This window comes from Cicer arietinum, chromosome 4 (genome assembly GCF_000331145.2).
Source record: "Cicer arietinum cultivar CDC Frontier isolate Library 1 chromosome 4, Cicar.CDCFrontier_v2.0, whole genome shotgun sequence".
In the NCBI taxonomy this organism is placed as follows: Eukaryota; Viridiplantae; Streptophyta; class Magnoliopsida; order Fabales; family Fabaceae; genus Cicer; species Cicer arietinum.
The window spans coordinates 17,741,761-17,766,679 of NC_021163.2; the positions used below are offsets into that span (position 1 = coordinate 17,741,761).

Genomic DNA, 24,919 nt, shown 5'->3' on the forward strand with positions numbered 1-24,919 from the left:
ATATTATACTGTATATTATGGTACAAGTCATCCAAATCCTAAATTGATATATATCTAATGAGTTACTATTTTTTCCAATTCTTCGTACTTGCTTGCGTCATACCAAATCAAAGTCACAAGTTTAGTGTGTAATAGTTTCTCCACACACATTACACGCTCCTTATGCATTCACAAACGTCAATTAAAAGTGTCTAAAGTTCTCACCTCCTCAACAAACAAAAACTACCCTTTATTATAAATATATCACACCCATAATTTGAAGTCTCATAGTGTTCCAATATTATTACACATAATTTCATTTCTTTTCACATCCCCCATATATTTCAATTTTGTTGTTTTTCATATATTGGCACATGATGAAGAGAGAAAGAGAAGGTGAAAATATTAACATCACATCCATGGCTAAATATTTGATGTTACTTTCTCATGGAAGTGAATTTGATCATGAAAAAAATTACTCTTCAAATTTGAACAACCGTGTGTTTGAGTGCAAGACATGTAAAAGACAATTTTCGTCGTTTCAAGCATTGGGAGGACACCGTGCGAGTCACAAGAAACCGAGGTTGATGGAGATCACGAGTAGTGATGATCAAGTGCTTCATCATGATTCAATAGTTGCAACAACAACAACAAAAGTTAAAACTCATGAATGTTCAATTTGTGGATTGGAATTTGCAATAGGACAAGCTTTAGGTGGTCACATGAGAAGACATAGAAGAAAAGAACAAAGAGCTAATAATTCAAATGAAAATATGCACACTTTTATGACAAATACTAGTAATAGTAGTAGTAGTGGTTGCAGCACTATTGATAATACTAATTCAGAGAATATGAAAAAGGGGAACACCAAGAGATTTTTGTTTTTGGATTTGAATTTGACTCCTTTAGAGAATGATTTGAAGTTTTTGAAGATTGGACAATCAACTCTTAATTTGGTGGATTGTTTCAATTAAACTTTTGGAATTAAGGTCTAGTTAGTGTACCATACATAGTGGATGAGTACTTTTTGCTACCATTTTGTATTTTACTTTATTGTATTTAATTAAATAAATTGTTTGGTTCTTGGATAGTATATAAGAAGTTCATGTTATTCTTAATTAATTAGTAAAAACATGTAAAGTTGTGTGCATATTTATAAATCTTCTTCCTTAGTTTTGCCAGAAACATGTTCAATTAAAGAGTCATTGATGCCTTAACCTATCCAATTTGAAATGATTAATGGTTCTCTAATCAATAATGGTTATTGCCTATTCATTTAATTGTCTAAACTAGTTTATTTTCTATATCACTAAACTCAGGACACACAAAATCTATAATATTTCATCTTTCTTACAATAATTCTCATATCTGTAAAAAAATATTTGTCTAAAATAGATTGTTATTTTTAATTTCCAACACAATTTTAATTAATTACTTTCTATTTTATTGTTTAATTAATATTATATACATTACTCTTAATTTTTATTTTTTATTTACATTTATGATAAAGAGAATACACAAATAGTTCATAAGAATAGTTTAATATTTTTATTATTTTTTTAATCTACGTAAAATGGTTTATTGAGTCAGATTAAGTTACAAAATATAAGTTGGGATAAAATGTTGAATGGATTTTCCATTAATTTTATACTAATCTAGAAGGGAATTGTATACTTTCCAAATATCGTTGCCGTGCAGTCGAATTAATTCATTAATCTAGAAACCCTTTGAGTGCAATGAAACTGTTTCTTATTTCAAAGTTTGTGTTTAAGGATTTTGACGATTATTTATAATATTATGGGTTCCTATCGTTAGACTTTAGAGTAGCAGTAGAATTTGGAGAAGAATAAAATATAAATTTTTTAGAAATATTAAATTTAATATATTTTGTACTTTGGTGCTTATGCATCACTGATCACTCCTCACTCAATTTTTTTTTTTATATATATATAAAAGAAACAGTAGTAAATTTAAAGCAAAATATATTTATTACTCTTTTATGTGAAAATATCATATTAATTTTTTTTAACTTATTATTGTATCATATTAATTATTTATGTTTGTAAGAATTATAATGTAAAATTATTTTTAATTATAATTTCATCTTTTTTACATCTTCAATATTTTATCTGTTTTTAGTAAACTAATCATTTATATTTGAATTTCAACGAATCATGTTAAAAAAAACTTAATAACTTATTATGTGATTTTATGATATTAATTAAGATAATTTTACATTGAGTTTCAAGAATTCTAAAATATCTCTCACTTAAATTCATTTTCGTTAAATTACTTTTTATAAAAATTGATAGAATTTTATATTTCAATTTAGTTTCTTTGAAATTAAGATAAAAAAGACTAACTTGATACCAAAAAGATATAAAGTACTACCGGATTATTTTCGGTTAACTAGAATTAAATCCCCACCCACAAGTGGTAATGACAAATTTAGAGACTACGTACTAGAGCAGGATTACGAGGTTGTCCACAGAGTTAGAATTTGAGGAGATAAGTATCCCACAGCCAAATGAGATTGTGACAATTTAATTACTTACACAACACCTGCTTATGGTGGATGGTGGGTATACCACGTTATTAAGATTTATGAGTATATCTACAACTAGTAAACGTAGTAGTATTAGCATTAGTATACTTCATTGTCAATTTGTCATCATCATTGGCGTCACATCGTAATTGTCTAAGCTTCTTTCTCAATATCAATTTCCTGCATTTTGCTTCCTCAGGTATTTCACACCTGTATTTAAGAGAGGCTTCGTTGTAAACAAAAGAAAAATTAAGTTGTAATTTCTCATAAAAAATTTGCATTTCACATTATCTTTTTAAAATTTTTAATACACATTATATTAAATAGAGATATAAGACTGATTCAGTGATTAAAGTGAAGAAGTAAAGTTTTACGAGTGTAGAGTTGTGTAAGGCTGTTAACATTTGATACTAAAAAAATTGTGCAAAATCCGAAAAGAATTTACCCAAAAAAATATTGAATATCACTGTTTATGTCTCATCATTTTCCCACTTTTACAACTCTCTGGACTCAGCTTTCTGCAATAGTGTCATGGTTTTTGTCTTCAACACATAAGCAATTTTCAAAGCTATTAGGAGAAATTACATTTTCCGCCACAAATGAAGTTACCACAATCAAAATTTTCTAATTTTATGAAGTTAGAAGTTATATACACAAATAAAAAAACAATCGAGCCTAATAATAATGATGACTTAAAAAAAAATTGAATTTGTTGAGCAATTGAATGTATCACACTAAATTTTGGGTTCAATCCACCCTACCAATCTATAAATATTAAATGCAATTGGGATGACCTACAAATATCAACTTAATATCACTGCTTCAAATGCTAATCAATGAGATTCATGGTTCATTTGTCTCTGTCTATGTGCCTAAAGAGATGTAACAAGAATAAAAGATAAACTCTATTTCATCAGTACTCTTGTTTAGGGAAGACAAAAGACATTGAAAGGGTGTAGTATAACATGAGAAGTGAAGTATGAAACAAATTGTGATGTGTTGTGTGACTTAGCACTAAACTAATGAATCAAGGGGATGTAGTCAAAATAGACATGAGCGAAAATAAGAATGAAAAATGCGAATCATAATAACTTATTATTAAGAGAGAAGTGAAAACAAGAATTACAGTACATAATATATAATAAGCGCAGAGCATGAATGAAGTTGTGAATATACAAATATGAAATGAAATGATAGAAAGATAGAATTGAATAGAAATCAATTATGATTGGTGGTTTCGGAAGGATCAAGGTCAGGGAACTTTTGCTTGAAGGAATCTTGGCGCTGTAACCACATCATGTGTCCCTGAAAATCAATCAATCAATCAAGAGATTCATTCATGGAAAAGGGAAAATAGATTAATTAGGGTTTACAATTTACCTGGAGAGCAGCTGCCCAGGTGATAAGGAAAGATGCAAACCAGAATTTCTTGTCTTTCATCACTTTTTTCAATTCCATTTTCTTTTCTTTAATTCTCACACTTCACTCCACTCGATCCACAACAACAATAACAATGCACGCCACGCACTCTCTTCCATACGAACTTGCTTCCAACTGGATTGGGCTTTTCTACAGGCCCAATAATACTCTCGCTTAAAACCCATCAAATTAGATCCAATTTTTTTTATAGTTATACCCCACTTCCAACAAACATACCTCCACATTGTAACCATATTTATCTTTAAAAGAAAAAAAAAAATGTGAGGTGTGAATGTTAGGTGTGTGTTACTGTCACTACACCTATATTCTATTTACTCATAGATAAACTCAACAACTCTTTTTCCCCCTTCATTTTTATACACTTTAACTCTGTCTTTTTTCATTTATTTTGATGTTCTTATCTAGTGTTATCAAATATTCTATATATGGGTATATAATTTACAAATAAAAGACAAAAATACCTGTATAGGAAAATGAACAAAACTATAAGAAAAACTAATGACAATTTTAAGAGGTTTTATAGGACTATCAATACTCATGATAGTTTAATCCAGAGAATTGGATATCATACTCTGACGTGTTAACTCTTACCCCTATATTTTACTATTTATTTTAATGAATTTTCAAAAGTATCTTTGTAGAAAGTACAAAATTTTGAACAAAATCAGTATTTCTTTTTATTTCACGTATATGTTTTTTGAAATTTCAAGTATATAAAAAAAAAATTCAATTTTTTTACATACCAAAAAATTTCAAAAAAGAAAATTTATTTTTAAAATTTTTGGCATGTAAAATTTTTTCACAATTTGTTTTTTGCATATGATAAATTCAGTTTTCAAAATTTTCAATATGAAATTTTTTTTCTCAATTCTTTTTACATACAAAAAAATTATGAATTTTTTTTCTCACTTTGTTTTATATACTATAAATTTTGTTTCCGATATGCAAATTTTTTTCTCAATTTTTTTACGTACAACAAATTTCATCTTGTCTGTAAAAAAATTCTCTTACTTTTACATGCCGAAAATTTCAAATTTTTGGTATGTTAATTTCTAAACCGAATTTTTAAAAAATAAAATTGTTTATAAAAAATTTCTTATTAGTGTGAGGTAAAAAAATAGGTCCAAAATTAACGGAAAATAAATAGGGTCAAAAAATTTCAATGAAAAAAGATGAAAATGAAAGGGATAAAATTAAAATTTTCAATGGAATATTGGTCAAAGTGTGGGCTAATGAAATTCAATTTTCTCTAAACTAATATGTGTTGGAGAGTACAGAAGTCCGATGATATATGAATCACCTCTTTTATATGGACTATAAAAGACTTTAACAACATATTTCAACCCAAAATCTTAATGCATTAAATATATGAGTGACTTAAGTACTCAAAGTTACCCTTGAAGCTAGCAATATGTATGTAATAGTAACTTTTTTTAGATGATCATATCATGTTTTTATTGTTTTCTTTTATGTTCTTTCCACTTCTTATAAACATGTATATATTGACTATGCTTGGCAAGACTTTTAGATAGCTTATATTTTGACTAGTTTGTAAATTTGTTTGACCATAATAGAGATGTTTAATAAATAAGATTATCTTCCTAACTATGAATTGTTTTTTTCTTCCATATCCTATTTCAAGTAGCATTCCAGTTATAAATTATATTTATTATTTTTAATTAAACATGCCCCTAATTTTCTCTCCTCGAACTGGTTCAACTTTCTAACCTAAACAAAATAATGAAGAGTAATCAAAGACATAAATAACTAGCAAGCATGTAAATTATACAACGAGAAGCTAAATTTATGTCTTGCTCCTTGAGCTAACAATGAGGCATAGCAGATGCAGATATAGCAATAACAGCAGCACAAAACAAAGCTTTTTTCCACCAAGTAGCATCAGCTACATGCATTGAACTCAACCAAAAATAATTTATCATATATTTATTTGTGTCAAAGTTAGTTGTGACCAACATGAAGATAGGAGTAAAAATCCATTTGAACATGACTCCTATTTAATTGTAACAATAAGAAGAAATGATCTATCAAGTTGACAGTTTGCCTGACAAGTAAAGAGAAAGCTTATCTCTCACAGTGTAGGCAGTATTGTCGGCATACTCGCAAGTTTGATTTTGATATCCTGAATCATGGTGGCAGCACAATGGCATATCATCCTGCACGTCATCCTCCAGATGAATAACTATATTATGTAATATGCAGCAAACAAGAATAATTCTTGGTAACTTGTGCTTATCAGGCTTCCACATGACTCCTCCAATTATCTTCCACATCTCCTTCAGCCTAGCCAATGCTCTCTTGGCCACCATTTGGGTTGCAGCAACCCTTTTGTTAAACTCAACCTGAACATTAGAGAGGCCTTCACCTTCATAAGGAGTAACAAGCCATGGCAAAAGCGGGAATCCTGTGTCCCCGACTATATATTCTCTCAACATTGTTCCGTTTGGAAGTATTTTCTTACCCCAGTTTAGCCTCTTCCCTTCTTCAGTAAGTTTGAAAAAAGTCGAGCTTCGAAGCACATGGTCATCACTCACACTTCCAGGCCATCCAGTAACTATGTCACGGAATCTCAGATCCGAATCCACAATGGCTTGCAAAACCATGCTGCAATTCTTCTCACGATCAAGCCATACACTACTCTCGGGGTCTACCGTGGGCAAAGTCATCATTATGTGTGTGATGTCCACTGTGCCGCAACAGTTAGGAAGGCCTCGTATGTTCTCGAACTTGGACTTTATCTTTTCCATTTCCGTTTCAGTTGAAGGCCAACTAAGATGGCAGAGACCTCTCTCTTCCATTACTTCCACAAACCGCCATGTTATCTGGGAAACAGTTGACTGGTTCATCCGAAACGAGTCACCGATGGTTGACAATGACTCGCCAGAGCTAAGCCTTCTAAGAGCAATGGCTACTTGGTCATTTAAAGATAAACGTTTGCCATTTAAATCAACACAATTTGAGGATCTAGCCAGCATATCTTTTTCCACGAGAGAACATATATAGTTGAATGTCTTTCTTGAGATCTTGAAAACTGATTCAAATTTCTCTATATCTTTAGATCTAGCTAAGGGTCCTAAAGCAAAATTAAAGCATGAGTAAGTCAGACCAACAGTAAGATTTTACAATAATAAACATATTGAATAAGTATATTGCACCATGTAGCATCTTATGAAGGCAGTTCGCAAGCCACATGCTGCGCAACGACAGACATGATCTTCTACACATTATGAATGCAAATTCTTCGTAAATAGATGGTTTATCTAAAAACCAGTTTCTTAAAACTTTAGATGACATGTTAGTAAAATTCTTTTAGTTTGTTACGCAAACTACTTAAAAGTCACAAAAGCACAAACATCACTGACTGTGAACACCTAGCAGCTCGTTTCCGAAATAATTTTGATTGAGAAATCGGCATGTTAATGAATTGATTGAAGGGGTTTAACTGATAAATTTGGAATAGGGTTCTCACCTATGATTTCATTCTTCTTTCAAATCTCTTCAGTTGTCAACCAGAGTATAAAGTTTTCAACTCATAAGAATGCATTTTTAATTGTATTGATTATATCGTTCTAACATTTATTCCCATCTATTATGTTAGGTAGAAGGATATTGATTTTCTCCAAGTACTTCAACAAAATATCCTAAGCACATACACTTCTATTTTCAATCTACTCAGCGATTTGCACGGAAAAATCTTATACATGTTTACCACAGCTTGTAAATTATGAATCAAGAAACTTCACTTAAGTAATCTTACTGCTCTTGTATTTAGTAGCTGCCACTTGTCAGCATAAAGATGATTTTGTAAATTGTGACTGCTAAAAGTGCAAATTCGGAAAATACAAAAACTCCCGATTACAGGGAAGAAAGTCATTAGAGATGGGATTGAAACAAAGGATATGAAAGTCAAAACACATAGCTATGTACATAAGATGCCCAAAATGCTATGTACACTAAAGTGAGTAAAAATTGTTACAATTTAAAAAGGTAATGAAGATAATGTTGATGTTGTAAGTAGGATCACACCAATGTACTAAACAAATTGAACAAAGAGAAGCTGAAGCATGATCACAATTCACAACAAAAGCCTTCACAATTGGGACCGATAAGATTCAAAATAATAAAAAGTAAAGGAAAACAAGTGAATCAAAATATGAGTAATTGAACAAAATCACAAAAAAGTCTACAATAATTCAAAAGTAAAAAAATAAATAACCTAAGCAATAGATTCACATTTAGGTCAAAAAAATGAGATTACATTCTTAACAGAGTAACTAAACAAAATTTATTAAAATATAAGAACAACATGAATGTGAAAAGTCAAATAAAGCAAAATATAATAAAAATTCAAAATTTATTATTATATAATAAGGGAAATATGATATACCTGTGATTCTCTTGGAAAAGTGATACCACCAATCAAAGGGGTGATGAAGTTGAGAATACAATGGTGTTGCAATGAAATCATCTTTGTTATCATTCTTCTTCCTCTTCTTCACCCCTCTAATGGAACCCATTAATCCACAATACACTATTCAAAGTTTTCTTATGAAAAAAATAATAGAAAATACGAAAAAGGGTGTTTAACGATGAAAACCTATTAATCAAGAACCAGAATTTAACTCCAAGAAAGATAAATTAAAAGTGATATCGCGTGTGTGAATTTGAAGAATAAATAATATGAAAAATTAGAAGGAAGTAAAAAAAGCATATATGACGAGTGTATGAAAAAGTGAGTAACGCGGGGAGTAAAATATGTGTGTATTTGTGAAGAGAATCGAAAGAAAAAAAGATGATGAATAATATTTAAGAATAAGAATTACTGAAAGAAGCAATGTTCAACGACACCAGTTTGTGTCGTACAATGGAATGGAATAGACATTAACAACCAATTCATGACTTCTTCGTTTATGGTCTCTCAAATTACTTTTTTATAACAAAATATCAAACTCACTTTGCAATAAATATACAAGATTACGTTATGTCAATTACAAAAAAATACATTCATATACTTCTAATTCATCTGTAAAATTAGTTTACATTTAGAGTATATATTCTATTTTCTCTAAATATATATAAAAATATTTCCCTTTTATGATAATTACTTTTCATAATAATTATTTTTAAAGTTTAATTATAATTTTTTTTATTAAAAAAGTTCAATTTTTATACATTGACTATGTGTAAAATTTCATACAGTCAACAAATTATAATAAATTATACAAGTATATTTTAAATAATTATACAAAAAATTAAATATTATTAATAATTTAATATGATTAATTTTCAATATTAATACTGTATGTAAATAAAATTTCATATGATTAATTGTGGTACCGCGGTAGTGTAAATTCTTTTAAATGAAAAATTAAACTCTTAGATATATTTTGGACTAATCAAAAAATCATTACTAGTAGTGGGTCTGGCACATATGGATGTATAGTTGGCACTTATGGTTATATAGTTGGTGGTATTGAACATTGAATTAAATTTTTAATCATAAAAAAAAGAGATAAAAAGTCATTCAATAAAAATTAAAAAATAAGTAAAAGATTTAGTTTGGACAAATTGATTAATATTCTAAATTTGAGCAGATCAAATATGGTTAAAAGAGGTTTTTTATTGTATTGAATATTTAATTTTTACAATCTAATAATTATCTAATTGAATAATTTAATATACAAGTTTGAAGAAATTTTTTCTACTAAAAATTTCAAGATATTATTTTTATATTTCGTGTGAATCTTAATACATATTTTGTAACTTTATAAAAAAAAAAAACTATAGACAACATCTTAATATACACTTTTTTTTGTCTATTTTTTTTTGGTAGAATTTAATATACACTTTTATATCATTCACGTTTAGATAAAATAATATTCATTTTTAGAGCAACATTATCTCTTGAATTAAAATAAAGATAAAGATTTTTGAGATATTCCGTCTAATTAATTTAGGTAAATGTTTGTATAAATATTTTACAAATCCACGTAGTAAAGAGACTTCATGTGTGATTTGATCGAATAAAAGCGTAAAAAAGCATTACACGTGGTATAATGGTTAGTGACACTCTTTTTCTTTCTTTTAAATGTTTAAAATTAAGGGATATGAAGTTATACCTAATCTAAATTAGTTGGAAATACAGATTATTGGAATAAACTTCGTTGCATCCATCTTTTTTAATTTTTAAAATGTTGATTAATTTTAATTAGTTCTTTTGAATATATACACACATGTACTCATGTAAGAGGTGAGAAAAATAGTCTCTTGAAATATTTGGTTAAAATCCTCTTAAGATTAAGGATGTCAATCAAATCAAACATGTTTTTATTCTATCAAGCTTTATGTCCGGTTAAAGATTATTGAAATATTATTTTTTTTTTTAATTCTAATTGAAATGCTTTTTTCAATGGAAAAAAATTATTAACATAAACGTGTATGTATACACTTTTATTTATGTAATTTTTTGTTATTATTTTTTACAAATTCTTTCTATCGGAGTTAATGTTATTCGAGGTACATGGAATATTACGAGATCAAATTTAATTTTATTAAGTTGTAAGAGTTCATTTTTTTTTCTTTAAATTCAACTATAGTTATTACAATAACCATCTTTTGCTGTTAGTGCATATTTTTTTTAGGATCTTTTACAAAATGTTTGTGTACTCAAAAGATTGTTGGGATACACTTAGCAATTTCTTTAGTTATATTGAACTAGACCACTAATTGTTGGCCATTTAAAATAGATTAAAATAAAGTGATTTTAGTGAGAAAAAAATATTTTATTTAAATAGAATATGATATAAGTAATTTAGTATTTGTATCGACAATATAATAAAAAAGTTATTTGTTGATCCGCTTCATGTGTTTGTTTACTTGCCCTTAAATGTACTATTAAAGATTATGATTTGATAGTGTTAACAGATATTAAAATTCAATAATTTATTTTAAAAGAAATAATCAATATAAGAGGTTGAATGAACAACCATCAAATAAAAAAAGTAATAGCTGTTATAAATAATAATGAACAACATTAACAAAGATTAAATAACATTTTTATGGATTTGATTATCTAAAATTTGTTTAATGAATTGAAGAATATTAATTAAAATAAAGTTATTTATCTCTTTTTTTACAAAATGATTATTTATTATCTCTTAATCTAATTATTTATAGTCAACTGCATCATAAGATCAGTTGTAGATAATTTGGTAATTAGATTTCTCTTTTGGAAATCAGAAATCACTTTTGAATTAATACACTTTAATCAACGCAAAACATCCACATCACATTCCATCACTCTTGAGCAATACTAACACCGATACTCCATTTTCCAAGTCTAGGTGCTAAATAAAAATTCAAAGACGGAAATGCTTAATAAGAAAATTCAAAGAAGAAAATGCTAATAAGATAAACCATTGTATTATAATATTAAAATTTGAATTCCTAATAAATAGAAATATTAAAATTTGAAAATAATATGCAATTTTTCTTTTGCAAATTCATTTTTTTTAAAACATACTAAATTGCTGCATACTAAAAAATAATATTAAATTATTTTGCTTTTTAGCACTATTATATCATCGCATTTCCGACCAACGACATTTTAAAGATTTTTATTTTTTTAAATTCAATAGAAGGTATTTCCGACCTATGAATGTGACTATGTACTAGGGGTAAAAAAAATTCTTCATATTTTTGAAATTACAAAATTATTTATTTAATAAAATAAAAATAATTATAATTTTTTAAAAACAAAATATTATTAATAAATTAAAATAATAAAATTATATTAATAATAATAATGATAAAGTAAATTATATTAATAAAATAAAATTAATTAAATTGAACAAATAAAATACATTAAATTAAAGAAAAAATACCACAAATTGAAGAAAAAAAATACATCAAATTTAAATTTTATTATTATTATTATTATTTTTATTTATTATATTAAAAAAATATATATATAAAGAAATTGTTATAATATAACACGTCGTTTATTTTGACATATCTATTTAACCATATTTTTTTATCTCAATTTAATGTATTTTATTTTATTTAATTAATAGTATTTTGATTTTTTAAAAATATTTTAATTATTTTTAATTTATTTAAAAAATAAAAATACTATTAATAAAATAAAATAAAATATATTAAATTAAAAGAAAAAAATACATGAAACAGTTGACTAAATATGCTAAAATAAATAACGTGTCATTTAATATTTTGCCGATAAAATAACAATATATTATTTTAACAACTCTCTCATGTTTTTTATTCCGATCTAAATAAAAAATAATAATAATAAAATATTGTTAATATAATTAAAAAATAATAGTAAAAATATTTAAATAAATATAAAATTTTAATAATTAAATTAAATTAAATACCAAAGTTAACATGTTTGTTATTATTTTTTTGTGACAATTTGATATATTTTTTTTTAACGGGATATACAAAAAAAATCCACAATATGCTTATCAAATTTAATTTGAAGCAATTAAATTTAAAATTATGCAAAAGGATCATTTGCAATGTTGAATACTTTGGAGATTATATTATAATTTGAAAAATTGAACCTAATAAATAGAACATCAAAATTTGAAAGTGATATTCTTATCAATTTTAATTTGACCTAACTAAAATTAAACTTATGCAAAAAGACCATTGCAATTAATCTAATAATTTTTGAATGTTAATAATGTATTTGTGTGTTTAAGATTATGCCACTCGACCACTGCAACATATCTTTCTTTTTTATTTATTTATTTATTTATAATATTTTAAAAAAATAAAACTTTAAATGAAAAATTTATTTAAATAATTTATGTTAAGAATATCATTCTAAATATTTGTGACAAATATTTTTAGAACATAAAATTTAAAAAAATGATTAAAATAAAAAATTATTTTAAGAAGATTTTCATAAAAATTATTTTTAAATAATATTTTTAAAAAATGTAATTTTTTATCATGTTAAAATCTTTAATAATAACTATTTAAATTATTAAATATCAAAATATTTTTCTTAATCAATATCAAATAAAATTAAAATAACTTCTACTATCTTAAATAAGTTTTTATAAAAATTATAAAGTTAATATTACTTTTTTTTAAAATCTTAAGCAAAGAGAGTCAATATATATTTAATATTTTGAAGCCCTCTGTTGTACTCTGCATAGGCTATTGGCTGAGTTTGTAAGTAACTAAAGATGAAAGTATACTACCTCTCCCCTATTGATGTTCAGTCTCTATTAATTCTCTAATTAGTTTGTTACATATTAGTTTGGTACGGATTATTCAGAAATCTTCTAAATCAAAATTTATTTTTCAACTTTTTAGTATACAATACAATTAAAAAACAATCGTATTGTAAACTAAAATAAATAAATAAAAAAAACAACAAAAAAACATCCATATAAATATAAAAAGAGAAAATTAACCAAAAGTAAACAATCATAAAATCAATCATAAAATTAGATGAAATCAAAAAAATTATTTCATCAACACAATTAAAAAACCAAAGGAAATTAAAACAAATATGAAAAGAGTAAAACATAGAGAGAAAACAAATCGGTATATTGAGAGAGGGCTAAGATGGAGAGGAGCGGTGGAGAAGGAGGATCTAATAGGAAAAGGCAAAAATGAAAAAATATTTATTAACTTATATCAAGTTAGAACATATTATTTTAACCTACCTTCAAATAAGGACTAAGAAATAGCGCTTTAAAAAATTTGATTACTATGTCATATCAGATTGGTGCATCAAACAAAAGATTATTAGAGTAGAATAAAATAAGTGTATCATGTCTATTTTTCCTAACCTGGGATTTAAAAAAAACCAATTTTGATATTTAATAATCCTTATAACATTCTTAGTAAAATAATAATAATTTTTTAAAAAATAAGCAGATTTGAAAGTTTGCTATTTCTTACCGTTTTGAACAAAATGAAAATCTAAAAGTCAATTTTTTTAGAAATTGTTTTTGGTAAATTTTCAAAAAAATCAATTCTTTTATAATTGATTTAAAAAAAGTGATTATAATAGACTAACTAAAATAAATTTTAATTTCTTAAAAATCTTTAAAAGATATCTAAATTATGAAATACCAAAAACAATTTTTTTAGAATATATTCTAAAAAATATCTAAATTATGAAATACCAAAAACAACTTTTTTAGAATATATCTCAAACGAGCTCTTTAAAAAAAATTAAATATTCTTTTGTGTTTGTTTATCGTAATAAAAATTATTTTTTTTAATAAAAAATCAATTATAAAAAATAATTTATTTTTGAGAAACTACTTAAAATAATTTCTCATTCAAACAGTTTATTATTTTAAGTGTTCATTTTTTTTTAAATCTATAACAAACAAAATAAAACTTTCAAAAGTTATTAATTTGTTTAAAAAAAGTGATTTTTTAAAAGAAAAAAAAAACCGTAACAATTAAGTAATTGAACACAAGTGCGCATAATATCTCATCTGCATAAATTAGAACATTGGATCGTTTTGATCAAAACTCAATACATATTCATGTTAGACCCTTACCAAATTAAATGCTAAGATGTGCCCTTTCAAATGTAGAAGTTTAGTCTTTAGGATGTATCCTAAGAACACGTTAGCATCATTCAATAACTAATTATAATTAGGGTGCGTTTTTACAGTTTTTTTTTTAAAAATAATCATTTGTTTTTTAAAAAGTAATAACTTTTCAAATTTTGCATCTATTTGTTACATTTTTTTTTTAAAAGTAAAATCTAAAAATGATTTAAATATGATATGAATTTGAGTGTTTCCATATTATTTGAAGGATCTAATCGAGTGATATTTTCAAACAAAGTACCAAATAAAATAGAGAACACAAATAAGAAAATATGGAGAAGGAATGAAATGGTAGAGAGCATTTCTCTAATCTCACCCTAAGTGTTTTCTTCTTTTAAAAAAGTCTCTCTATGTATTACAATAAAAAACATATATAGCCTAACACAAAATAACATGATACTTAGGCTACACACAACTAATGACACTGTGTCCAAACTACCAAATATTTAGGCACACACACAAGTCAACATAATTCCTAATTATAAGGTATGACTATTACATCCCAAAATTAAAATTAAGTCTTAAGATATTTCTATGACCAAAAGATTAATATAATGTGGATCAATCTTTTCAGAGGTCTTAAGACTAAGAAAATTAACAATTTGTTTCTCTAATTGTTCTTTTAGCTTCTTAGCATTCTATCCAGTCAATGGTCCTTCCGCTCCTAGTTCTTGAAGCTCATTAACCTTCATATAAGGTTGACTCACATCAAAATATGATTTAAAATGAGAAACTATTTTTAGTAGCATCTATAAAAAAATCCATTTCTAAAACTGATTTTTCTAACAGTTTTTTTTATTACAAGACAAACACAAAACAACTTCTCATTTTGTTCAAAAATTTCTAAAACATAATCTCTAAATTATAAAATTACAAAATTATCTTTTAAAAATCTCTAACCAATTAATTGAATAACTACTCTATAGAAACAAATTTTCTCATAATTTGTTTTTACAACGGCCAATACTAATAGTAGTTTTTATCGATTAAGGAGATCGAACTTTCGATCTTCTTATCACTTCACTTCCCAAGTTCCCCATCCTAGCCACCAAACCAACAGAAAAACTTCATATTATTAACCTTAAACAAATATATAGATGAAACAGTTAAAACTCAGTGCATATCAATCTTATGAAAGGACACAAGATAAATGTAATAGCAACTAGAAAAATTGTAACAAATCATTCTCAAATTATATACCATCACAGTAACTAACTTACCTAATTCTTAAATTTCAACCAATTTCAGAACTGAGTCACAAATCCTCTCTAGTACTCCCAATTCTACACATAACAAACTGCATCAAAACTTCTGTTGCTCTCATCCTCCCACTTGGACGTTCATTCTCTATCTTTTGGTTTCTGATATCTGCTGATCCATAATACTCCAATGACAAAGACCTTCCATTCTCAGTCTCACTAAACTTTCTTGTAGCATTTCCTTCTAACCCTTCAGCTTGCTCCATTTCCATTCTTTGCCTACCCTTTTCCTCTGTCTGAGTCGAAGCGTCAGCTGCTTTCGCAGCGAACTCCCTGCATGTCATTGCCTTGTAAAGCTTGTAATCGTGGCGCGAACACTTCATTGTGGAAGGGGAGTCTGCATCCATGCTAGAGCTATTTGTTTCATTGGAATTTTTGGAGCTTGGCATTGATATTGTTTCATAGGATCGAAAACATGAAGAAGGTTCTATGAGTTGTGTTCCTTTGAGGACATATTCGTTGCTGTTACTCGGGTAAATCAAATCATTCTCGGATAAATCTTGCCACACAAACCCGTTTCTGTAACGCCTGCACGAATGAAGGATCACATTATCAGCATTGTTTGAAAAAAATTAGTAGTTGCAAGCGGTTCACAGGTAATCCTGTAAACTGGACTGTGTTATTTGAATACAAGTTGTAATTTATAATGCTAAGCTTAAATCATAAGAGAAAGGAACTACAACTGTTTTGCATTCAAAGACGCAGACACAATTGGTTAATATTCTAACAAATGTGTAGTTTAAAATCATGAAAATAAGACCAATAATTGCATATACCTTTTGGTAGACCAAGAATACATGTTAGCAATTCCTTCTCCTCGGAGAAAACTCAATCTATTTATCACATCTGATCAGAAAAATAGAGTGAAATTATGTGGAAGCATAAATAAAATTGAGTTAGTATGTTTTTATAGCATTTACCTCTAAGACATAGTGTTCCATGTGGAGAAGAAATTGAAACATGCATGAGATGTGGATGTTCAAGCTGACCATTTCTACAAAGGTAGTATATTACTGGAACTTTGAGCTCAGTTGAGTTCTCAACATGACTTGCCTCACTTTCTAACTTTTTCCTTTCCATGGAAACTTCTTTCCTTACTACAGATTTGGTATACTACATTTGGGATACAGAACTAAGGTAGAATTTTTGGCATATAAAAGTGAATTAAGGGGGGGTAGGTTTTGACATGTACCAACAATTGGAATGTGATGCATAGATTTTCAAGGGAAAATGTCTCTTGTTTGAGGCAGCTAGTTGCAAGTTAATGGTCAAATATTGACCTTTATAATAAATATCAATTATATAGTACCCTGCTCAGCTCACGGACCAAAGTGTGGTGAGGACAAAATTATAATTTTCTTAACGTATAATTGAACTCAAAAGTAGTCCATCCCGTGAAACTTTAAACCATCACATATAATTCTAAAAATACACATTCGGACAAAAAATTTGTGTTATCTAAAAATACACATTCAGACAAAACAATAACTGCATTTTTCTTGGGTACTTCTAAAGTGATTTTTGGGTAAGAAAAGTTTCTCTCATCAAATCAACTTAAATTGTTTGAGGAATTAAGTGCACAAAAAAAGTAAAGCCTTCCATCTTTTCTTTTCTTTGTTTTTCGTGAAGACCAAAAGAATTGTCATATCAAGAATCCTCACTGTAGTGTACATAAAAGTGATGACTCAAGAATAGCCCATGACTCTTGTTAATGATTATGAGGTAAGGGTCAGCAACTTCAGCCAAATTTTCACATTAAAATCTATTGAACTCTTTTTGCTTCTTCTCTATTGGTCTGTGTAAAAATACCTGTTATAGAGTGATGTGGCTTTATAGGTAAGTTGACTAGGTGCAAAAAATAGGAAAATAACCCACACAATAACCAAATAATATTTGCTAACAGGTCCTTTTTATTTGTTTGAGAGACCAAGTGGTGAAAAAGTTGAGCCATGAACATAAAAGAGGAAAATAATCCATACAATAAGCCTTACGGAAAACCACCAAGTTAAAATACAAGTACAACAAAAAGAAAGCTTGGAAGCTTTATTATTAATTCACATTAAAATTGTCTAACCATTTGTGAATAAATTAATAAAGCCTCAAACTACTGAATTTCATTATCCCCTTGCTTATCTCAAAGGCTAAATGAATTCTCATCCAGAGAAAAAATTGGTAAATATAAGGAAAGTGATCATTAAAGATACTGCCCTATTTTTTTTTTTTTAAAAAAACTAAAATCGAACCGTCTTCGTGACGAAACAATACTAAATTACCAATATGACACTGTTTTCCTACATGCTTTAGATTGGAGTAGATGCGCCTGTTTGATTGTTAGGGCATTCTGAAAGATTATGTCCTTTCTGACGACACCCGTAGCACATCCTATTCTTCCTCTTGCCACTTCCCAAGGAACTTGGTTTCACAACTTCCTCAACCAGTGTTTCTACCGCAGCTGGTGTTTCTATCGCAGCTGGTGTTTCTACCGCAACTGGTTTTTCTACGGCACCTAGTTTTTCACCTCCATTTGATGTTTCTCCTGCATCTGGTTTTTCGCCCGCATTTGGTTTTTTCTTCAAAGGAACTGCACAGCTTATTCTGACAGACCTTCCAAACAAGACACTTTGGTCTAATTTAAGTGCTGTCTTCAGTGACTGGCTATCACTGAAATCCACGTGAGCATACCCCCGGAATTCTCCCGTTTCCTTGTCCATACCAAATCGTATGGACGCTATATTGCAATTTGAAAAGAATTTCCTTAGTTCTTCCTCTGTTATTTCCCATGATAAACTTCCAACGTATATTCTATTGTATCCTTCCATCATTTGCGGCGTAAATCGAGTTGCTTGAGTTGCTTTATACGGTTGGATTTTAAGAAAGAGTCCTCCCCTGTTAACATTAAATATTTTATAAGCATGACATGAGAAATGAGAGAAAACAATGAATCATCATTCTATAAAAGAAAATTTCCAGTTACTAACATGTCAGCTCCATCAAAAGCCAATGCTCGTTTGGCCGCTGCTTCAGTCTGCAGGAGGAATATCGCAGAAATGTCAGCAAGTTACCAAAATGTTCCATAACAAGAATCAACTTCTGAAATTGTATGTTGTTTCTAAGTGAGAATAAACTTTAAAATCAATATATGCAATGGCGAAGCCAGGATTCATCATTTAGGAGGGCCATGACCAATATTTAATATTTATATAAAATTAAAGAGTTATTTTGGCTTCTTAAATGTGTTATCAAACCCCTCTTTTGTTAGTAATTTTATGGACCAAATTGATTTATGAAAGACACATTTGGGTCTAAACTAACTAGGAAGACACATTCAAAAACAAAAATGGATAACAAAAGACACATTTAACTACTTTTTAATGTAAAAATTGCTTAGTAATTGACTAATCATAGGACCATATAATAGTTGACTATGTATAACTCAAATGAACCCATAAAACTTGGGAGACCATGGCACCTGCAGGTCCACCTTCTTTTTCCGCCCCTAAATGTATGTATTAATCGAAGGAGACTTATTATGCATGGCAAATATAGCCGGCTGATAAATCTTAATGGCTTAACATAGATTGATAGATAATTTAATAACGGATTCTAGGGGCATCTTCAAATCAACAAGGGCTCTAATCCATGTTGTCAAATATCGGTCATGGCAGTGCCATAGTGGATTGCAATGGTGGAATTATTTTACCACCGCTGTGGCCATGGCCAATTTGAAAAGGATGACAGATATGGTGGCTTTAAATGGCAGGTTTTTGGCTCTCCTGCCACCGATAATACTGACTCTAATATATTGCAAACAATCCTACCCATACCCATATAAGGAAGCACAAAAAGAGTTTCTAGATTTGACTTTAAATTGCATAACACCAAACAGCAGATAATAGAGATAAGTCAAGGGAAATTAACGAAAGATAAAAAATAATGCCTCTTTTAGTCATCACCTTAAAACTAATGATTGCAATCCCTTTAAATTTGCCAGTGTCTGGAAAAGTCATGCAATGAATGTCAGTGATGGTGCCACAACCTTCAAAATAACTTTGAATGTCATCCTCAGTTGAATAGTAAGGAATTCCTCCAACATAAACTTTTGTTGCAACATCACCATTTTCTTGACTGAATTAACATCACAGAACAGACAATAATCAATAAAAAAACAGGGACACAAATCTCACAATGTATATCAAACAAATAAGAAACACTGTTTCAATTCACTAACACAGTCTTTCTTTCCTTCAAACTAACTATATCAATATTCAATTTTCTTCTATGAATAAAAAACCACAATAATAATAGATAAAATCACCTGGTAGTGATAGTGGTAGTGATAGGGATATTAGTATTGGTATTGGTAGTGGTGTTATTCAACACTGTAGCTTGTGGCATTTCCTCCTCTTGATGATTTTGACGATTTTCTTCTTCTGCAGTTTTGGCCAACTTTTTCTTCTCCTTCTGCTTCTTCTTCTGCATTTTCTTCTTTTGCTTCAGCAAAATCTTCTTTTTCTTTGATAATTTGGTATCCTTAACAACAACCCCATTAGCATTAGCCGCATCAACACCATCATCATCATCATTCTGTTTCTCTACCTTCCTTTTTCTCTTTTTATCCTTCTTCTTTTCCAAACCCTCAATCACAGTTTCCTTGTTGTTGGTTCCTTCATCTTCAATGGATGGTTGCGAAGGAAGAGGTTGAGGTTGTTGTTGCAAAGGTCGAAGCTTTCGGAGTTTATCTCTCTTGGACAAAATGGGTTTGTGGGATTCAGAGTGAAGAAGAAGTTTGAGAGAGTTGGAAGAAGAAGAAGGAGCATCAGAATCAGGTTTGATTTGATTTAGGGTTAATTCAGCTCTAAGCTTCTGTTTAAGCTTCTTATTTGATAGAACCATTCTCTCTCTACAATTTCAAAATCACACGCCGAGAATCTCACAACAGTATTTTCGCTAAACACTAATGAACAATAAAAAACGATGCCGCCGTGTGAAGGTGACTGTAACTTAGAACTGGCGAGGAGGAAGGAGATAGTGTTTTGGGCCTTATGGGCTTAACTATTTGTGTTTTGGATAATGGGCTTTTAATTTTACACCTACCAACCCAACCCGTTTCAAATAAATTGTGACTTTAGCTTTTATGTGTACATCTAAAAGTGTTTTTATTTTATTCATTCAAGTGTTAAAATTTTAAACTGTATAATTTAGTCCAAGTATTGAAACTTTTATGAAATAAAATGTCATTTAATTATGTAATTTTTTACCCAATTCAATAAATACCGATTGTTTCAAATAACAGATTTGGTTAAAACTGAACGAACCTATAAGACACATAAATTAATACTTTAAAAATCAAATCAAGATAAAACTAGAAAAATATCTAAATTATAATTTATTGGTTTAACCATCGTTGAACGGGACGATAAATAAAATAGTTAAAAAAGAGTAAAACAAAAACAACCATAGTTGAATTGTGGTTCAAGTCAATTTAATTCGATCCAACTAAAATAAATATAATTAGGATGAAATCAACTAGCAAACTATATGCTCAAAATTAAATTGGACGGTCTCAACATTATTTCTAACATGACTTCGAATTTACATATTAGAAAGAAAAAAATATAAATTTACGCCATTTCAAAAATATATTTTTAGATATAATATATTATTCGAAAATACACTTTTAAGAATATGTATAATTTCTCTAAAATACTATGAGATTGTTTCTTGCGGAGTATGTATAGTTTTTATATTGAAAAATGTGAATTTGTGTAACAACAGAGATAAATGTAAAGGCATTTGATACATATATAAAAAATTACACTTTTGATTAAAAAATAAATAAATTAAACTTCTTTATTTATGTTCAAATACTTTAAACTATAAAGGTATGAAATGAAGGGAGTAACATATCAAACCAAGAAAAATCTTACTAGATTTATTTTATATAATATCTTTGTACTAAAAGTATATATTTCTATATTTCTCACTTATCATGTATGAAACGCAATATATTTAAAATTTTAACATATACTCAAAATTTACAATACTTTTCCAAGAAGACTATATGAGTGTGTAGGGTCAAGTGTGTGTATGTGTAGGGCTCAAGACGGCCAAAAAGAAAAGAAACAAAACAAGACCTACAAATGAGAGAAGAAGTGATAGCACTAGGCCAGCAGGCTTAGGAAATAACTTGTGTATATCATTCTTCCTTCTTTTAGATATAAATACATATAAAAAATCATTATGTAAAGACTACATCCAAATATTTCCCATCTGATATCTCTATCTTTGGAGGCTTTCCCTTGACTAGTTCAATCAATTTTTTTGCCACTAAGATTTCATCCATTGGATTTGTGAATCCCATAAATTTTATTAATTTTAGATGCTTCAATTCTGTATTTTTAGTTGCTTGCATTAATCCTGAATTGGACCAAGGAGCAGGATAACATTTAGGATCAATCTGCATCCAATAAAGTGATACAAATATCAGAAACATTACAACACATTTTTAGCAAAACAAGATAATCAGTTATTAGTAAGTATGAATAATCCTACCATTACAAAAAGTTGCTCCAAGGCAGGGCATAATTTCAAGAAGGAGAATAAGGCGTTGATGTTGTTTTCATTCTCATGGTTATCAATCCACCATAGCTCTCTTAATTTATAGAATATAAAGCTTCCACTTGAAGGACAAATTGATGGCCATATTAGTGCCTACAAGAAAACCCTTTTGGAGTTATATAGTGATAGTTTTGAGCACGCGAAACCAATTTTTTGTAAATATTATTAAAACAATAGTTAGTTAGTTATATTAACTAGTTATATAAATCTTGTATCATTTCGATGAAATTGAACAATTCTCTTATTATTTAATATATTTTTCTCCCATTTTATGATTTTTATCTTGAATTGTAATAAATATGTAAAGGGGTGTTAATTTTATTTTAATACTAGTAAGATATTTGTGCATTTGCACGGATGCCTAAGCGAAAAATGAAAAGAGAGAAATACAAAACAAAATGCGATATCGAAAAAACATACCTCAAAAGTCCATTCACACAAAGAAAGAACTTCAGAATTCTTTATGGTTAACAATGTTTCATCAAAATCTTGAGCTCTCAAGTCACTGCAGCTTAGTCCTTGTCTAAAATCAAGGTTGGCATCACGCAAGTTGAAATGAGATTCTGGCCAAATCCGAGGAAGAGGTCCACGATATCGAAATGATTTAAGTTTTGAAGTTCTAAGATGAAGTGACTTCAACTGCAAGCAATCTAAGATTGTTAACATTTGAAGCTTGTTTTCAGCCTCAATGAACAAAGATTGCAATCCACAACACTCACTGATCACCAACTTCTCAAGATGCTCCAAATTTGAAACAATGGATGAAGCTACTTCACTTGTCAAATAGCTTATTGACTTCAAATTAAGTGTTTTGACTAAGAAAGTTGGGTAAACAGAATGGTAGGTGAAGTGTTGCTTATTGAGATTGAACTGTAGTTCATATTTCCTTTCAAGTTTTTTGTTCCCATAAGAGAAATCAATAAGAAGCTTACTATTAGTTGCTATAGCTGCAAAGAGTTCATTGTCATTAGCAAAGTGAAATCGAAGCTTGCGCGGTCGCTTTAATGGATCAAACTCATCAAAATTGGTTAGAAATTCAGCAAAAACATCAGTGATTTGTTCAATAGTTCCATGTGAAACAAGAACTTGGTTCCACAAGTCTCTCCACCTAGTAGATATGAGGCTGGTTTCAAGAGCATATTCATATGGTAAAAAAGATACTATGCAGCCAAGAATTTCATCTGGCAAATTGCTAAATTGATTCTCTACAATCTCTTCCATGGAACCTCTAATGTTTCAGAGATGAAAATTAAAAAGTTTATGTTGGTCTACTTTGTGTTATGTAACTTGTGGATATTATTTATACATATATTCTGCTTATTTGTATGCACATGTTCCACCCTCCGGTCTATATATGTTGTTGGTCTTTGGTTTATTTCCACAACTCTATTTAATTTTATTCGCTATATTTCAATAATCATTAATATATCATATATATCAATCATTTTTTCTATTTATTTATCAGTCATGATGTTGATGAGATCTTTGAGAGTACACTAACATTTTCCAAGAGATGAGGTTTTTCGATAAATATTTTTAGAGTGGAAAGGTAAAAATAAAAAACAATAGTAAATATAAACATGATTTTTTTATAAAAAAAAATATGAATTAGATCGGATAACTCATGAGAGCCAAATAGTGAAAGTTGAATTCACACATTTGTTAGATATAAAATAACTTCTTATTAAATGAATTATATTGATAAATTGGATTGCAATGTATTATAGAAACCTAAATCATTTAAATAGTTTATAAATTGAACCACATATTTAAAATTGAGTTAACAAAAGTTAATTTTAAAATTAGTTTAACAATTTTAAAATTTTTTTAACCTCAATTAAGATTTTTTTATAATATTTTTAAATTTATTTTTCTCAAAAAAGAACATAAGAAATATCAAAACTTTTTTTTCTCTTGAACATTTTTTAAGAAAAATAGAAGATATTTTTTTCCGTTCAAACTTTTTTGATTTTTTTTCAAAAAAAAAAAAAAATCAAAACTTTTTTCTTAATTTTTTTTATCGAAAAACTTTGTATATCTATTTTTTTTTTCTCAAAAAAATTGAAAAATTTTTGCCAAAAGAATTTCAAAATTATTTTAAAAAAAATCAATTTTAGTGAAAAACTTTTACATTTATTTTTCTCGAAAAAAATTAAACATTTTTTATAAAAAAAATTTCAAAATTATTTTTTTGAATAACTATTTTTAAATTGATTTTAACTAAAAATATATTCAAAATATTAAATTAATTTTAAAATAATTATATACTAAATTTGATTTAAAAATAATTTCCAATAACTGAACCATAAATCAATGCAACTTAGTTTTTGAATCATGAAGACCTCTAAAACTAATTTTCTCATCTACTAGTTTGGATCAATATATATTTATAAAAAAATAAATAAATATTGTACATGCGGTCTGAAACATGTGTATTTGAAGCGACTTTAATC

At 28.0% G+C, this 24,919-nt stretch overlaps 6 protein-coding genes across 8 annotated transcripts; 1 reads left to right on the plus strand and 5 right to left on the minus strand.

Moving 5' to 3' along the window:
- The first annotated feature begins 126 nt into the window (after positions 1 to 126).
- LOC101492538 (zinc finger protein ZAT7-like) lies at positions 127 to 1,101 on the plus strand. Its single transcript, XM_004497243.4, has one exon. The coding sequence runs from the start codon at positions 354 to 356 to the stop codon at positions 951 to 953; it is 600 nt and encodes a 199-aa protein (XP_004497300.1). The 5' UTR covers positions 127 to 353; the 3' UTR covers positions 954 to 1,101.
- Positions 1,102 to 3,593: 2,492 nt separating this feature from the next.
- On the minus strand, positions 3,594 to 3,982 carry LOC105851903 (uncharacterized). The gene is made up of 2 exons (XM_012714814.3): positions 3,905 to 3,982; positions 3,594 to 3,829 (listed from the first exon to the last, which is right to left on the minus strand). Exons 1-2 carry the CDS (start codon positions 3,980 to 3,982, stop codon positions 3,743 to 3,745), a joined length of 165 nt encoding a protein of 54 aa, XP_012570268.1. The 3' UTR covers positions 3,594 to 3,742.
- LOC101493091 (protein ALP1-like) lies at positions 3,594 to 8,899 on the minus strand. The gene is made up of 3 exons (XM_004497244.4): positions 8,370 to 8,899; positions 3,905 to 7,055; positions 3,594 to 3,829 (listed from the first exon to the last, which is right to left on the minus strand). The coding sequence occupies exons 1-2, from the start codon at positions 8,497 to 8,499 to the stop codon at positions 6,010 to 6,012; spliced, it is 1,176 nt and encodes a 391-aa protein (XP_004497301.1). The 5' UTR covers positions 8,500 to 8,899; the 3' UTR covers positions 3,594 to 3,829; positions 3,905 to 6,009.
- A 5,953-nt stretch (positions 8,900 to 14,852) lies between these two features.
- On the minus strand, positions 14,853 to 17,646 carry LOC101493418 (protein SOSEKI 5-like). 3 transcript variants are annotated; one of them, XM_012714810.3, is made up of 4 exons: positions 16,769 to 17,646; positions 16,625 to 16,694; positions 15,810 to 16,376; positions 14,853 to 15,275 (listed from the first exon to the last, which is right to left on the minus strand). In XM_012714810.3, exons 1-3 carry the CDS (start codon positions 16,926 to 16,928, stop codon positions 15,845 to 15,847), a joined length of 762 nt encoding a protein of 253 aa, XP_012570264.1. In that variant the 5' UTR covers positions 16,929 to 17,646; the 3' UTR covers positions 14,853 to 15,275; positions 15,810 to 15,844. The 3 variants fall into 3 exon arrangements, with proteins under 3 accessions (XP_012570264.1, XP_027189782.1, XP_004497302.2); XM_027333981.2 differs by lacking the exon at positions 14,853 to 15,275 and adding an exon at positions 15,441 to 15,630; XM_004497245.4 differs by lacking the exon at positions 14,853 to 15,275 and having other exon boundaries at positions 15,656 to 16,376.
- A 152-nt stretch (positions 17,647 to 17,798) lies between these two features.
- Positions 17,799 to 20,855, minus strand: LOC101493741 (phragmoplastin interacting protein 1). Its single transcript, XM_004497246.4, has 4 exons — positions 20,164 to 20,855; positions 19,802 to 19,973; positions 18,827 to 18,873; positions 17,799 to 18,734 (listed from the first exon to the last, which is right to left on the minus strand). The coding sequence occupies exons 1-4, from the start codon at positions 20,739 to 20,741 to the stop codon at positions 18,149 to 18,151; spliced, it is 1,383 nt and encodes a 460-aa protein (XP_004497303.1). The 5' UTR covers positions 20,742 to 20,855; the 3' UTR covers positions 17,799 to 18,148.
- Positions 20,856 to 21,838: 983 nt separating this feature from the next.
- LOC101494061 (F-box protein At2g39490) lies at positions 21,839 to 23,783 on the minus strand. The gene is made up of 3 exons (XM_004497247.4): positions 22,887 to 23,783; positions 22,401 to 22,559; positions 21,839 to 22,305 (listed from the first exon to the last, which is right to left on the minus strand). Exons 1-3 carry the CDS (start codon positions 23,685 to 23,687, stop codon positions 22,087 to 22,089), a joined length of 1,179 nt encoding a protein of 392 aa, XP_004497304.1. The 5' UTR covers positions 23,688 to 23,783; the 3' UTR covers positions 21,839 to 22,086.
- Between the last annotated feature and the right edge of the window lie 1,136 nt (positions 23,784 to 24,919).